The sequence below is a fragment of the Oncorhynchus clarkii genome, chromosome 11 (genome assembly GCF_045791955.1).
Source record: "Oncorhynchus clarkii lewisi isolate Uvic-CL-2024 chromosome 11, UVic_Ocla_1.0, whole genome shotgun sequence".
Lineage (NCBI taxonomy): Eukaryota > Metazoa > Chordata > Actinopteri > Salmoniformes > Salmonidae > Oncorhynchus > Oncorhynchus clarkii.
The window spans coordinates 23684584-23700220 of NC_092157.1; the positions used below are offsets into that span (position 1 = coordinate 23684584).

Here is a 15637-nt window from a genome sequence, read left to right on the forward strand (position 1 = left end):
TTATGAATATGATTTGAGCCTTTCTCGTTTGTCAAGGAAGTTCAAAAACCTTTCATCTTTTATACATGAGAGAAACTCCTCATCTCATTCGGACCGTACACTCATTTGAACCATACACTAAGGAATAAGCTTCAAACAGCCAGGTCCCTGCATGTGTTACTGTTAGCTAACTAACGTTCACCCCAGCCTATCCTTAACCTCTGGTTATTCATCTCTTAAATCATGTGATGGCTCGTGTCAGTCACCCAATAAAAGGACATAACCGGTATATAATTGTGTTTAAAATGCCTTCCCCCTTTCATCGTTGAGTAGGTTTGGGTGTTTTATGGTTCTATGTCGCTGCCAATGCCTGCTTCCAGAAGAAGACCAGTAGGGACAAAGTGCACCCCTGTCCTCCCCTGTCCCTTTCTAGAGGCATTAGTGTTATATCAGATCTGTACGGCAGTATAGTGTTTGAAGAGCAGGTGTCCAGGGACCAGACTCTCTCAGCATGGCTCGGAAACAGCAGCTCTCCTGGTTGCTCTTCGGCCTCCTCTTCCTGGTTGGACTACAGTGTGACCAAGGGGAGCACGCCGCCCAAGGACCTCGCAGCAAGAGGGACATCAGTAATGACCAGTGAGTTTGGTGATGAAAGAGGATTTTAGTGATGGCCAGTGGTTGTTGGAATTGTGGTTGTAGTTTATTTTGTTAATCTGCAGGAATGCAGTGTCTGATAAAAGCAGTTGTGTAATGTAATAATTATCTAAAGTGATTGAATTTGTTACATAAACTTTGCATTATTGCAACGGGTAGAAATGTAGTTATCGGGAAATATGTTCGCTTCAGTCAAGCAACTCTGATCTTCGAAGCTCAACCAAGCATCACCTCCAAAGGGTGCATTTAATCTATTGCTATTGGAGAATGAGCTCATTTGTCATCGAAATCCCCCCCCCAAAAAAATTAACAGCATTTAGTGCCTAACCTACATGCTATATCATATCTTCTGTATAGTGGTACGTGTTGTGTGTATATACAATTAAAATGTTGATACATTAAATCTGTTCACATGTAAATGAATGATTTGAAATAAATATCTGGTCCTCCTAGGCCACGCATGGTATCAGAGAACGGTCACCTGGTCTTTTCCACCCATAACAAAGAGATCCGCTTCCAGACCTCAGGGTCAGGCAGTGTCAAAGTGGGAGATGAGGACCTCACTCAGCTGATGAGTCAGGTACACACACACACACGCGAGTCTTAAATGGATAAACATATCCACATTGACAGACCATTTGTACAAATGTTTTCATGTTTTGTACCATCTTTTCAAAAGGCATCCATCCATTTGTTAGTTTTTTTTCCAGCTAAAGTTGTAGAAATCCTATCAGATCAAGTGGTGGATATCTCCATAGATATGGTAATTGGAACATTGGGAAGTTATTTAGTTTTCTTATCCACTTATCTTGTTCACGTAACTATCTTTAGGAAAATATGTCCAAAAAGCACATTCTTCAAAATATTCCATCTGTTCAGGACTTTGTTCTGTCTCTCAACATCTCTACAAGCGAGTGTTTTCACATGATACTATGAATCATTAACAACTTAGAAAGAGCAGACTCTGCAATTCAACCAGCATTTGACCAAAGATCAAAATGTATTAATATCTAATTTTATTGTAGCATGGTTATTACTCTTTAAAAACATTAATTTAATAATGAAGAAACATGTAACATCAAAACTTCCATACCAAGTCTTCTTTACCTCTTACTTCATATAATTTCAGATCAAAACCAACAAAGCTGACATCGACAATATAAAACAAAATGGAGGTGGAACGTCCCCTGATGTCACTAACCAACTCAATACGCTCAACACAAAGGTGTCATCACTTGAAACTAAAGTGACAGCACTAGAACAGGTAAGTACAGTAGGGCCTACTTCTTACATGCTACATATTGAGTATGATGAATCTTACTCTTATAACAAATAATAATTTCCCTAACTCCAAACCCCTTATCCTCTTCCTCTCACCCTCACCCTCTGCCCTCTCCTTCTCTCTCTTCCTGCCTCTCCAAGATGGTCCAGAGAAAGACATGTACCAGTAATCCCTGTCAGAATGGAGCAACCTGCCTAGACCTGCTGGACTCTTTTCACTGCATGTGCCCCAGCAACTGGGGGGTAAGTGGACACTGGAGTTGACACGGAGTGAGAGAGAGTGTGCGCGAAGCTGCATGTATGTGTTATTCCTGTTTAAATCTGGTTTTGTGTGTCTGCAGGGTCCCATCTGTGCTGTGGATGTGAATGAGTGCCAGATCTTTGTCGGGACCTCTCAGGGATGTCAGAATGGAGCCACTTGTATCAACACCCCTGGATCCTTTACGTGAGGCCACACACACACACACACACACACACACACACACACACACACACACACAGAGACACACACACACACACACACTGAATCTGTCTTCTTGTATTTCTCTTCCAGTTGCACCTGTTCACCAGAGTGGTCTGGTACCCTGTGTACAACCCGCTATGACGACTGTCAGGGTGCTACCCAGGACCTGTGTGTCCATGGGACATGCATTGACGCAGACAGAATCACACCGAACGTGGTAACTGTCAATCATCATTCAACAGTGTTGGTCTCCTATTTGATTTCATGGATCTCATCTGTATAAAAACAGAATTGTCCAATTTTCTTCTACTTAGCTGTCGCCTGCCCTGTTTAACTAGCCAAAGATACTTTCATTTAATTAATGAAGACTGTCTAGACAAGGTCATTTATTTCAGCCAACGTCTTCACCCTGGTCCCTTGGCGTCAAACAATTAGTTTAATGTGATAAATGCCCTGTGAAGAAAGCAATTACTGGATTAGATTTAGCACTGCTAGCTACCATAGCCTTAATGTTTATATCATTTTATTAGAGTAGACTAGAGCAATGAAACACTTATTTTTCATAGTGATGATAGATCTGAGACCTGGTTTTGAGTAGTAGGGACCGATCCATTACCACTAGTACAGTGCTGGTGGTCTTACATGGGAGTAGCTATGACCATTTACCCCTTGAATATCGAATCAAATCAATTATTTATAGGCAAAGATGCCTCTGTCCTCTTTTTTTTATTTTAAAGGCCCTTTGCTAATCTTATTGAGTCTCGGCTCAGTAGGCCATGATCGTCATGGAAATAGAATGACTCTAGAATGACTGTATTTCTATAACGCAGGTCATTTCACATTATTGATTCACTACTAGTGCATCTAAATGTGCTCGGTACACATTCTGTACATATTCTATTCATGGGAGTTGACATTAATCCAGGCCATGCCATGTTTTGTTATTTCCTTCCAGCCCAAGTTTAAGTGTGTTTGTGATGATGGTTGGATGGCCCCAGCCGGCAACCCGGCCTGTATCTCAGACGTGGATGAGTGTAGCCTTGCCCAGAAGCCTTGCTCCACCAACCCCCCTGTGACCTGTTACAACACCCAGGGATCCTTCTACTGCGGCTCCTGTCCTGCTGGTGAGAGCCGCTCAGTGCTCACAGTTTCCTTATCATCAATGGTATTGTGCATTAGGTCTGAGGAAACTGATGTTTGCTGACCCAAAATGGCTGTCATGGTTGGTTACCTCCATGTGGTTGCCAGATGGATGCTTCTTCCATCTTCCAAAATAGCATGTTTTGATCTTGAGTCGAAGTGCTCTCAAATTCAGTTATACAAGAGTACTTCTTAAGACAAAGACATTGCTCCAGCAAATCTGTACTTTACTGTATTTCTAGGGTTTGAACTTGGGAAAGTACAAGAAAGCACAAGATTTGCGATTCGTGAGCGTTATTGAATATCATTTGGAAACGGCTGTCCTTAGCTCCTAGCGGGACTGCCCCTCTCAGGTGATACTCTGACATTAAGGGATCTGGGTCGTATTTCTTTACTCTGGGAACAGCCCCATCGTGATTAACTGAACTCTACAGAGGAACACAGGCTGTTCTATGTGTGAAGATGTGTTTATCTTTATGATGCTTTGTGTGTGTGTGTGTGTGTGTGTGTGTGTGTGTGTGTGTGTGTGTGTGTGTGTGTGTGTGTGTGTGTGTGTGTGTGTGCATCAGTAAAGAATAAATGTTATGCTTGCTTGTATATCATTACAATAAACAATGCATCTGTAAACTAAATGTGAATGTTAACCTTGAATAATATGCCACTGCCTAACTGTGTAATAAACAATGATTTCCTGTATTACAGTAAATGTCCTTAGCACTGTTTGTTGTGCATTCCCCCAGGATGGCAGGGCAACGGCTACAGCTGTCTGGATGTGAATGAGTGTTCCACTAATAACGGAGGATGCTCCACTACTCCCATGGTCCAGTGTCTCAATACCATGGGCTCCTTCCACTGTGGAACCTGTCCTCCAGGTACCATTATCTGTATCTGGAGGAATGTCTTCTGGATCCTCTTCTTTCTTTACCTTCCTCTCTGTACTGTTTTCTGGTATTTTTCTAGGAGTTAGAAAAGGTTTTCTGTTGCTACAACTGATCTCTGGGTGACACATACACAACATTTAGACCAACATGGTCTTACTCAGGTTACTGTAAGAGTGTCCGTACACAACCCTTGGTTTGAAAGTCAAAACTGAGCTGGTGGATTTGGTGTACCACAGAAGAAAGCTGTCCTTGTTTTCCTGTCCGTGGTTACGGCGGATGCCAGCTGGCAGGTGGATGCTAGCTGACTCCTGGTAGTTTTCAGTAATATAGCTCTGATGAAAAGCAGATGCCTGACTATGTAGTGTGTTCAGCGCTAGCCCCATTCAGAGATCTCTGTGTGTATACCCCTCTGGCTCAGTTTCTGTCTCTCTCGTTTTCAATCTCACTTTGTCGACCTCTCCTCTGTCTGTCCCTGTCTGTCTCTCATAATTAGTCATTGTGCTCAACAGTATTTTATGGCCCTTTTTTATCATTCAAAATCTTGCTTTTTGACTAATGTATAGACCCACTGGTTCATTGGTGGATTGATTGATTGGTTAATTGATTGATCTGTATCCAGGCTATGAAGGAGATGGGAGAACCTGCACTCAGGCTAACATCTGTGCCAATAACAATGGAGGCTGCTACCCCCTTGCTACCTGCTCTTCCACTCCAGGTAAACGTGCACACACACACACACACATCTACCTTTACGGCACCTAATGACCACTGGCTGTGAGGATAAGACAGGGCCATTATAGCAGGCGTTGACAGCTCTGCTCTCTCTCACCTCCCGATGGCTGACATCCACTACGAAGACTGTTACAGCCAGGAGACTAGATTATGAAGCTATCTTATGAGTAGAGGCTGTGAGTGCTGAGAGAGCAGAAACACCAGAGATCAATGATCTATTCACCTATGGGAGGAAATGTAGTATACTTTTGTTGCATGGTAGTTAGGGAGATTTGGTTTATTTCTCTAACAAATTGTCCTTGTTTGTGCTGTATCCCTTATCCCTCATCTTTATACCCACTCCAGTAAATGCCCTGTGTCTTTTAATGTTATGGTGAGTGAGTTAATCAGGTATCCTGACTATGTCTCTGTGCTTCCAGGCTCCACCCTCCCAGTGTGCACCTGTCCCCCAGACTACACAGGAAATGGCTACGGCCCAACAGGATGCACCCAGAGCAGCAATATCTGCCAGACCAACAATCCATGTGTCAACGGACAGTGTGTGGTGAGCGTGGGTTACATGGGACTCTAGCAGCTTCACAGTTTCTCAGAACCAGGATTTTACTCCTTAACCTATGATTAGTCCAGTTTTCATCTATACAGTATATTATTTAAGCAGTAAGGAATGGGGGGGTGTAGTATGTGGCCAATATACCACGGCTAAGGGCTCTTCTTATGCACGACGCAATGCGGAGTGCCTGGATACAGCCCTTAGCCGTGGTAAATTGGCCATATACCACAAACACCCAAGGTGCCTTTTTGCTATTATAAACTGGGTACCAACGTAGTTAGACCAGTAAAAATACATGTTTTGTCATATACATGGTATACAGTCTGATATACTACAGCTGTCAGTCAATCAGCATTCAGGGCTTGAAAAAACCCTGTTTATAATTGGGTTTTGGTAACATTTTTGCTGTATCCCCCCAGCCTACTTCCAACGGGTATCTCTGTACCTGTAGTCCTGGCTGGGGAGGGGTGAACTGTGACCAGAATGTCAATGAGTGTGCCAGCAACCCATGTCAGAACGGAGGTACCTGCAACGATGGACTCAATGGATTCACCTGTACCTGCACTGACCAGTGGACAGGGCCAACCTGCCAGACCGCACAGCAAGGTGTGTGCATGTGTTTGTGCCGTCACTGCTTTGCATGTATATCTGTGTCTTTATGGAATGATAAAGAGAAATGGACTTATTTCAGGGCGTTTTGCTGTGTTTGTACAGTGTGTGTACTGTGTGCTTCACTTACCTGTGTGTGTGTGTGTGTGTGTGTGTGTGCTGTCAGTGTGTGGAGGCTACCTGACTGGCCCGGCTGGTACATTCAGCTACCCCAACACCCCTGGTAGTGACCAGTATGACCACCAGGTCAGCTGTGCCTGGGTCATCAGAACAGACGTCAACAAGGTCGGTGTAATCTAATGCCACACAGTCACTTACACGCGGCAGGTCCCGGACCAGAGTACACATGACAAGACTGGACTCACAGTCTAACAAAGAGTTTGGCATATGCTGTTACATCAGTAGTAATGCAGTATCCCATGGAATAAGCATTTGTTGATTTGAATGCCTAACAATATGTGACATTTGTTCTATTCATTGTGCACGCCAAGTAGCTATAGAAGATGAGTGAGTACAAGAGAAGTGGAATAGTTGTTTAATGCTGTGTTAATACTGTGGTGTTAATTTCTTCCCAGATTCTACGGATCACCTTCCCTCACTTTGAGCTGGAGAACAGTGCCAACTGCAACTTTGACTTCCTTCAGATCCACGATGGCGAGAGCGCCTCGGCCTATCAGTTAGGGAAGTACTGCGGTACCAGCTCCCCCGCAGAGCTCTTCAGCTCCCACAATGCATTGTACTTTTGGTTCCGCTCGGACCATTCCGTCAACGCAGGCGGCTTCACTGTGGCCTGGACCTCACAAACACCAGGTGTGTGTCTGTGCTTGTGTGTGCCTGTGCGTGTCTGTGTTAGCAAGAGACCTAGACAAAATGTATTATTTGCAATCTACCTGAAATAGCTTAGTCAGGCGTTACCCATGTGCAGTCCTCTCCTCACGGCAATATGTACCTGTTTGTTCCACCTCCAGTATGTGGCGGGGAGTTGACCGAACCCTACGGTAACATCAACTCACCTGGTTACCCTGGCAACTATCCACCCAACCGCGACTGCTATTGGACGGTTGACGTGGCCCCCGGCCTGCTCATCACCTTTGCCTTCGGAACCCTCAGCCTGGAAAACCACCCTGACTGTAACTATGACTACCTGGAGGTGAGGCAGGCAACATGTCCCTTCAGCTGTGGAATATATATATATATATCCCCACACATTATGTGAATATTAAGATTTTTCATTTTCATCCGCAACTGTGAAAGTTCTAGGTCTGTTACTGTAATGGTTGTCTGCCCTTGGTTCTGTGTTCTAGATTCGGGATGGTCTACTCCCAGAAGATACGGTTCTAGGGAAGTACTGCCACAATGTGTCTCCCGCCCCTCTCCAGACCACGGGACCTGCAGCATGGATCCGGTTCCACTCGGACTTCTCTAACTCTGACCGTGGCTTCCACATCACATACACCACCTCTCCATGTAAGAGATCTCTGTCATATCAACTACTGTTAACAACTGACCTTTTGATAAGGATAGGATTATTACAAGGATTCTCTATGTTTTGCAATGTCATATGCAGCTTTTCTTGGTCCCAGATCTTTGTGCTGTTTTGCTCATTCCTATGGTCATTCCATAAATTCCATAAACATCCCAAAGTGGTCTGGGACTAGGCTATTCTAAAGGATCTCCCTCTCCAACTGAAGGTCATGTGTCTGTCTCTCTCTGTTCTAGCTGACCCTGGTTGTGGAGGAACCTTTACAGAGAGCGAGGGCATCATCATCTCCCCCAACTGGCCCAATAACTACGCCCACAACCGCCAGTGTGTCTACGTCATCCGCCTGCCGGCCAATGAGATTGTCTCGCTCAACTTCACGCACATGGACTTGGAGTCCCACAGCGGTTGTGTGTTTGACTATGTGGAGGTACAGTAGTGTGTGTGTTTTTGTTTATCTATCCTTGTGGGTACCAGAAGTCCTCACAAGGATAGTAAAACAAAGAAATTCTGACATTTGGGGACAATTTCCCAGTCCCCACAATGAAAAATGCTAGGTTAGGTTTAGGATTAGAGTTAAGGTTAGGGTTAGGCATTACAGTTAGGTGTAGTTTTAGGGTTAGAAGTTTGGGGGGTAAGGTTAGGGTTATGGTTAGGTTAAGGGTTTGGGGTTAAGGAAAAAAATATTTTTGATGGGAATAAATTCTTTGGTCCCCACAAGGATAGCAATACAAAACTGTGTGTGTGCATGTATGTGTTTGTGATTGAGATTGTTGGTGGTGTCAAGGTGCTTTGTCTCTGGGAGGGGGATTAGCTATGATGTGTGTACCTGTATCTCTGTGTCCTCGTAACATTGTTCGTGTTTGACTCTCCTGGTTGTGTTTCCCAGGTCCGTGACGGTTCCACAGAGACAGACCCTCTGATTGGGAAGTACTGTGGCAACATCATCCCTGCCCCCATCCTGTCCTCCTCCAATGCTCTCTGGATCCGCTTCAAGTCTGACGGATCAATCACCCGGGCCGGGTTCAGGGCCACATACGAAGTCGGTGAGAAACACAAGCGCTGTCTAACCACACTAGTGGCAAAACACTGTCTCTTCACTGTCTTGTCACTGGAAAACCCCAACAAACCCAAGCTCTTCAGATATGCCAAAAAAGCATGACCCGGTGACATATAGGGTTACTGATAATGTACTGCATCCATGTAGTGCTTCTCACGAGGTCTCCAGGCAGTTAAAATCTCTAGTCCTCACGTCTCCTCGATCTCTACCTCTGTAGTAATCACATTTCAGCACAGCTGCCCCGCAGAGCTTATTGAAAGTGTGAGGCTTTTATGTGAAGGATAAAAAGGGTTGTGTATTCAGCTTCTTCTGCCCCCTCCCCCACCATGCAGCTTTGTGTGTGTGTGTGGCCATCTCATATGTCTGTATGCCTGGCCTGTGTGTTATTTAACAGAGAGAGAGAGAGAGAGAGACTGAGGTTATATCAGCACAATTGAGTTATTGACATAGTCGTGTTCTGTTCAATGTTCTCTACCTCTCTTATTGAACCTTAAGTCTTCCTGCGGCAATGGCAATCTCTGGTGATTAAACACACTCTTGACGCGCACCGTGAATAGTGTGTGTGTGTGTGTGCACTTTAATGGCCCACCCTCCACTCCATCTTCTGCACCTGGAAATGGCCTGTCAGACTACTTAGTGTCAAAGTTCTCAATGCTGGTTCTTTTCGCTCCGGATTTGCATATACAGTATGTGAAGTGTAACAGTTGTGTATGGTGATCTGAGCCAAAAGACCATTTACAGTTTTGTCATTTAGCAGGCTCTCTTACAGGTCCTTACAGTTCATTTTCATTATCTGGCCACTGGTTTGCAGTCCATTAAAATTCATTAACTTGACCTCCTTTTCCAATTAGTTTGTGCATAGCCATCTAGAATTGTCTCAATGGAGTTCTCTCTTTCCCAGGCTGTGGTGGCACCTTATCTGGGACAGGTCAGATCCGGTCCCCCTACCACCCTGATGCCTACCCCCACAACAAGGAGTGTGAGTGGGTCATCAACCAACCACAGGGCTACGTTGTCACCCTCAACTTCCTCACCTTCGACATCGAGAGTGGCTCCTGTGTATATGACTTTGTTGAGGTATTCAAAATTCACTCCAGCCTTTCATTCTTGAATTCTGCCTCTGATTGTCAAACATTGTCAATGAATATACAGTACCAGTCAAAAGTTTGGACAGCTACTCATTCCAGAGTTTTTCTTTATTTTTACTATTTTCTACATTGTAGAATAATAGTGAGGACATTAAAACTATAAAATAGCACATATGGAATCATGTAGAAATTCCCCCCAGAAATGTCCAGGAACTTGCAGGTGCCTTGGTGGAAGAGTGGGGTAACATCTCACATCAAGAACTGGCAAATCTGGTGCAGTCCATGAGGAGGAGAAACACTGCAGTACTAAGTTTAGCTGGTGGCCACACCAGATACTGATTGTTACTTTTGATTTTGACCCCCCCCCCCCCCTCCCCTTTGTTCAGGGACACATTATTCAATTTCTGTTAGTCACATGTCTGTGGAACCTATTCAGTTTATGTCTGTTGTTGAATCTTATGTTCATACAAATATTTAGGTTAAGTTTGCTGAAAATGAATGCAGTTGACAGTGAGAGGACGTTTCTTTTTTTGCTGAGTTTGTTTACATTGCCAAAGCAACTGAAATAGATAATTAACAAAAGTGAAATAATATACCATATACAATATATACCATAAAAAATTGTAATAAACATGACTCACAAAAGTTCCAAAGGAATAGACATTTACAAAATGATGGCTATATACGTTGTGCAAATAGTTAAAGTACAAAAGGGAAAATAAATAAACATAAATAAGGGAAATTCAACTGAAATGTGTCTTCCGCATTTAACCCAACCCCTGTCGTATTATCAATGGTGTTTGTTCTTCACTGGTTGCCCTTTTCTTGTGGCAACAGGTCACAAATCGTGGGTCTGTGTGATCTGAGGGAAATATGTGTCTCTAATATGGTCATACAGTTGGCCGGGGGTTAGGAAGTGCAGCTCAGTTTCCACCTCATTTTGTGGGCAGTTTGCACATAGCCTGTCTTCTTTTGACAGCCAGGTCTGCCTTCAGTCGCCTTTCTCAATAGCAAGGTTATGCTTACTAAGTATGTACATAGTAAATATTTCCTTAATTTTGGGTCAGTCACGGTGGTCAGGTATTCTGCCACTGTAGGGCCAAATAGCATTCTAGTTTGCTCAGGTCTTTTTTTGTAAATTCTTTCCAACGTGTCAAGTAATTATCTTTTTGTTTTCTCATGATTTGGTTGGGTCTAATTGTGTTGTTGTCCTGGGGCTCTGTGGGGTTAGTTTGTGTTTTTGAACAGAGCCCCAGGACCAGCTTGCTTAGGGGGCTCTTCTCCAGGTTCATCTCTCTGTAGGTGATGGCTTTGTTATGGAAGGGTTGAGAATCGCTTCTTTTTAGGTGGTTGTAGAATTTAACGGCTCTTTTCTGTATTTTGATCATTAGTGGGTATCGGCCTAATTCTCTTCTGCATGCGTTTGGTGTTTTACGTTGTACATGGAGGATATTTTTTCAGAATTCTGCATGCAGTCTCAATTTGGTGTTTGTCCCATTTTGTGAATTGTTGATTTGTGAGAGGACCCCAGACCTCACAACCATAAAGGGAAATGGGTTCCATAACTGATTCAAGTATTTTTTGCCAGATCCTAATTGGTATGTCAAATGTTATGTTACTTTTGATGGCATAGAAGGCCCTTCTTGCCTTGTCTCTTAGATCCTTCACAGCTTTGTGGATGTTACTTGTGGCGCCAATGTTTAGGATGAGATATTTATAGTTTTTTTGTGTGCTCTAGGGCAACGGTGTCTAGATGGAATTTGTTTTTTGTGGTCCTGGCAACTGGACCTTTTTTGGAACACCATTATTTTTGTCTTACTGAGATTTACTGTCAGGGCCCAGGTCTAACAGAATCTGTGCAGAAGATCTAGGTGCTGCTGTAGACCCTCCTTGGTTGGGGACAGAAGCACCTGATAATCAGCAAACAGCAGACATTTTACTTCAAATTCTAGTAGGGTGTGGCAGGGTGCTGCAGACTGTTCTAGTACCCTTGTACTAGTCAGTATATATGCAAGAGAGTGGGGCTTAAGCTGCATCCCTGTCTTACCCTAAGGCCCTGTGGAAAGAAATGTGTGTGTTGTTTTGCCAGTTTTAACTGCACACTTGTTGTTTGTGTACATTTATTTGATCATGTTTAATCCCCAACACCACTTTCCATCAATTTGTATAGCAGACCCTCATGCAAAATGTTATTTCTTTATTTCTTTCTCTCTCTCGCGCTCTTTCTTTCTCTCGCGCGCGCTCTTTCTTTCTCTCTCTTTCTATCTTTCACTCCTTTCTCTCTCTTTCTCTCTCCTTTCTTTCTTTCTTTCTCTTTCTCTCTCTTTCTTTACCCCACCCCCCAGGTAAGGGACGGCTCCACGGTGAGCTCTCCTCTGATTGGTACATACTGTGGCAACACCATGCCAGCCATGCTCCAGTCCACCCAGAGGTCCATGTACATCCGCTTCAAGACTGACTCGTCTGTCTCCAACCATGGCTTCACCGCAGCCTATGACTCTGCTATGGAGGGTAAGCCCCTGGCACTCATGAGATATGTAGTTTATTCTGCCTTAACTTAAAGCTCAAGTATCTAGTAGTGTGTATGTGTTGTCAGTGAGTGGTATCTGTGAGCCTATGTGTCCTGGGACAAATCCTTTGTCTCTGTATAATATTTTTTTAAATATATTAATTGTGTTGACTATGAATGAGGTGTAAAAAGAATAGTAATTTTGAGCCTGTTTCCCTGTTTGATACCACGATGCCAGGTTGTGGCGCTACTCTTAATGCCCCATCGGGCTCCCTCACCAGCCCTGGCCATCCCAACAACTACCCCCATGGAGCCAACTGCACCTGGTACATCTCTGTCGCCCCAGGCAACCTCATCCGCCTGTCCTTCACCTCCTTCAACATGGAGTACCACATCAGCTGTAACTATGACTACGTAGAGGTGTATGACAATGGCACCGTGGCGACTGGGACCAAGCTTGGCAGGTAGAGTACAGTACACGCAAACAAACCCATGTCAAGGTGTTAAGAACCCGTGGCAATATGGTGATTACCATAAATCATGTTAATGTGTGTGAACCTTGGCATGATTCAAAGTCAATATGCACTCTAGAAGTGATTCACTCTCGTGATAATTTACTCCCAACTCGACATCAACTCAAACTTCAGTTAACTTCTGTTGATTGTTTGGGAAAGAATAACCCTTTTTTCCCCCTCCGCATGCGGCCTATCTCTTTCCAGGTACTGCGGTCGGTCCGTCCCTCCCTCTCTCACCAGCACAGACAACCTGATGACTGTCCTCTTTGTCTCCGACATCAGCCTAGCAACCGAAGGCTTCTCTGCCAACTATGTCTCCATCGATGCCACCACCGGTACGGTTACCCTCGGCAACAAGAAACATTACGGTTACCTTTGGCAACCGCTATTTCCATTTACAACCCCCCCCCCAACAACACATTCATTCACAGAATAAGTCACATAAAATCTGTGATATATGAGGGTTAGGAAGAAGGAATCACCGCCACTACGAGTACTGTTACCTTCAACAACATCAAGAATTCAAATTAACAGAAAAATAGAAAATATTTTGTCACATAAAATAGATGCGATACCAGGGTTAGAGGGGGTTCAAACCTTTATAACAAAATAAAGAAAACAAAACAAGAAAACATACAGAAAAGATGGCAGTAGTAAAGTAGAAGATTATATCCGAGTTTGACCAATGCTTTGCCTCTTGCTTGAATGGTACTGTAATTTACTGCACACAACATTACCCCTTTATGGTGTTTGGTGTTATGGTGTTGAGGTCTGGTACTGCAAGACTAACCTTATGTTAACCCCATCTTTCCCCTCATATTCACTAAATCCTATTCCTCTCATGTCTTCCCCAGACTGTAGTGAGACTTTCACCTCCCCTACAGGAGAACTCAGCTCTCCTAACTTTCCCAGTAACTACCCCAACAACCGCCAGTGTATCTATAAGATCATCGTTGGGGTCAACATGCAGATCATGCTCAACTTCACTGACTTTAATATGGAGGGCTCACCACCCAACTGTGCTTTCGACTATGTAGAGATCAGGTGAGCACCCAGTCATAACGGGCCTGATCTTATTCAGCTGTTACAGGAGGATGTTTGTCAGTTGTATGATTCAATTTCACTTGAGCAGTCATTTTGGTGTAGTTAGCAGCTAGCCAGGCAAGAGAACCCATGCCAAAGTGAGTGACTGTGAAACCAATGTACAATAATGTGATTAGAATCAAATGAGAACTATGTCAGCAAGCGTGACGAGACGAAAGCTGTTAATATAGCCAGCAACTTAAATGCCACTATTTGTATCTCCCACTGTTCTCTCTGTCCCACAGAGATGGCGGTTATGAAACCTCTCCTCTGATTGGCAAGTTCTGCTCCAACCAGAGGCCTCCAATGATGGTGTCCCATAGCAACCGCCTGTGGCTCATGTTCCGTTCTGACTCCTCTGCCACCTTCCCTGGCTTCAGGGCACACTGGGACGGCACGCAGACAGGTGGGTGTGTGGGAGAAATGTCTATTTCATTAGCATCATCTTCAACAGGTATTGTGATACATACCCTAAAATGTACTATACTTGAACTACTCCAAATCTTAACTCCATCCCTCTGTTTGTACCTCTCTCCTCCTATTCCTCTCCTTTTGTTCATGCCCTTTCCCAACCTAGGCTGTGGAGGTACTCTGACCACCAGTTCGGGAGGGTTCTCCTCTCCTAACTACCCCCTACCCTACCACACTAACGCTGAGTGCTACTGGCTGATCAAGGCCGGCGCTGGGAGCCTGATCACTCTCAGCTTTGGTGACTTCGATCTGGAGTCCAGCACCAGCTGTACATATGACTACCTGGCCGTGAGTACAGAGCACTGTTCAAGGTTATCACACCCACATAACAGTCAGTCAGTACAAACTGAAATTGAACAGGAGAGACCATATGTGTTTATGACGTTGCTGAAAGAAAAGCATATCCCTTGCCCCTTTCGATATCTAATATAATGTCTGTCTGCCTGCCTGCCCATCTGTCCGCCCGTCTGTCCGTAGGTGTACGATGGGAACAGCACTAATGCTCCACAGCTGGCCAACCTGTGTGGGTCTCAGTTGCCCGCCCCAATCAACTCCAGTAGGAGTGAGCTCTATGTGAAACTACGCACAGACAGTGTCGTCGCAGCTGGAGGCTTCGTGGCCATGTACACAACCAGTGAGCATCTATCTCTCTCTCTCACACACACACACACACGCACACACACGCACACGTCTAGCTTTACGCAAATATACCTCCCCAGTAGCCACTCCATGTAATTGATGTGTCCTAATGGAGCTGTTGGGTGATTATAAGCCATCTGGCTTTCCAAAGACATTCAGCCATCTCTGTTTGCTGCTTGAGCTGGTACGCTCATGTTGATTTTGTTATCATTTTGTAGGTTCCATTTTACTTTCTTGTTATCCAATTTGTACATGTTTACTTTGACATAGTTACATTTGAATCTTGAGATACAGTAAACCTTACTACAGTTCATGCCGTACCATACCTAAGAGGCTTGCAAGTGGTATCCCAGGGTGCCTTTTGTTTGGTTTCCATGGAAATGGGGTTAGGGAACGCACTCTTGAGGTTCGAGAGGTGAGGAGACCGAGTTGCCAGAGGTACTCGCACTACAAAAGAATGTCAGAGTGGGGACTGGCTTTTGTTCTTATTGTCAGTGTTGTCA

At 44.3% G+C, this 15637-nt stretch overlaps 1 protein-coding gene across 1 annotated transcript in view; it reads left to right on the plus strand.

Annotated features, from left to right (window-relative positions):
- The first annotated feature begins 72 nt into the window (after window positions 1-72).
- LOC139420386 (cubilin (intrinsic factor-cobalamin receptor)) overlaps window positions 73-15637 on the plus strand; it is a 53213-nt gene continuing 37648 nt past the window's right edge. Inside the window, exons 1-25 of the mRNA XM_071170433.1 lie at window positions 73-615; window positions 1087-1213; window positions 1763-1897; window positions 2056-2157; window positions 2256-2359; window positions 2468-2594; window positions 3333-3501; window positions 4258-4389; window positions 5018-5113; window positions 5550-5674; window positions 6100-6286; window positions 6456-6574; window positions 6865-7099; window positions 7258-7439; window positions 7594-7756; window positions 8009-8199; window positions 8659-8815; window positions 9731-9906; window positions 12263-12428; window positions 12665-12890; window positions 13146-13276; window positions 13796-13985; window positions 14270-14430; window positions 14602-14783; window positions 14973-15129. Coding sequence (XP_071026534.1) covers window positions 491-615; window positions 1087-1213; window positions 1763-1897; window positions 2056-2157; window positions 2256-2359; window positions 2468-2594; window positions 3333-3501; window positions 4258-4389; window positions 5018-5113; window positions 5550-5674; window positions 6100-6286; window positions 6456-6574; window positions 6865-7099; window positions 7258-7439; window positions 7594-7756; window positions 8009-8199; window positions 8659-8815; window positions 9731-9906; window positions 12263-12428; window positions 12665-12890; window positions 13146-13276; window positions 13796-13985; window positions 14270-14430; window positions 14602-14783; window positions 14973-15129 — 3865 coding nt within the window. The 5' untranslated portion in view covers window positions 73-490. The remainder of the gene's footprint in view (window positions 616-1086; window positions 1214-1762; window positions 1898-2055; window positions 2158-2255; window positions 2360-2467; window positions 2595-3332; window positions 3502-4257; window positions 4390-5017; window positions 5114-5549; window positions 5675-6099; window positions 6287-6455; window positions 6575-6864; window positions 7100-7257; window positions 7440-7593; window positions 7757-8008; window positions 8200-8658; window positions 8816-9730; window positions 9907-12262; window positions 12429-12664; window positions 12891-13145; window positions 13277-13795; window positions 13986-14269; window positions 14431-14601; window positions 14784-14972; window positions 15130-15637) is intronic.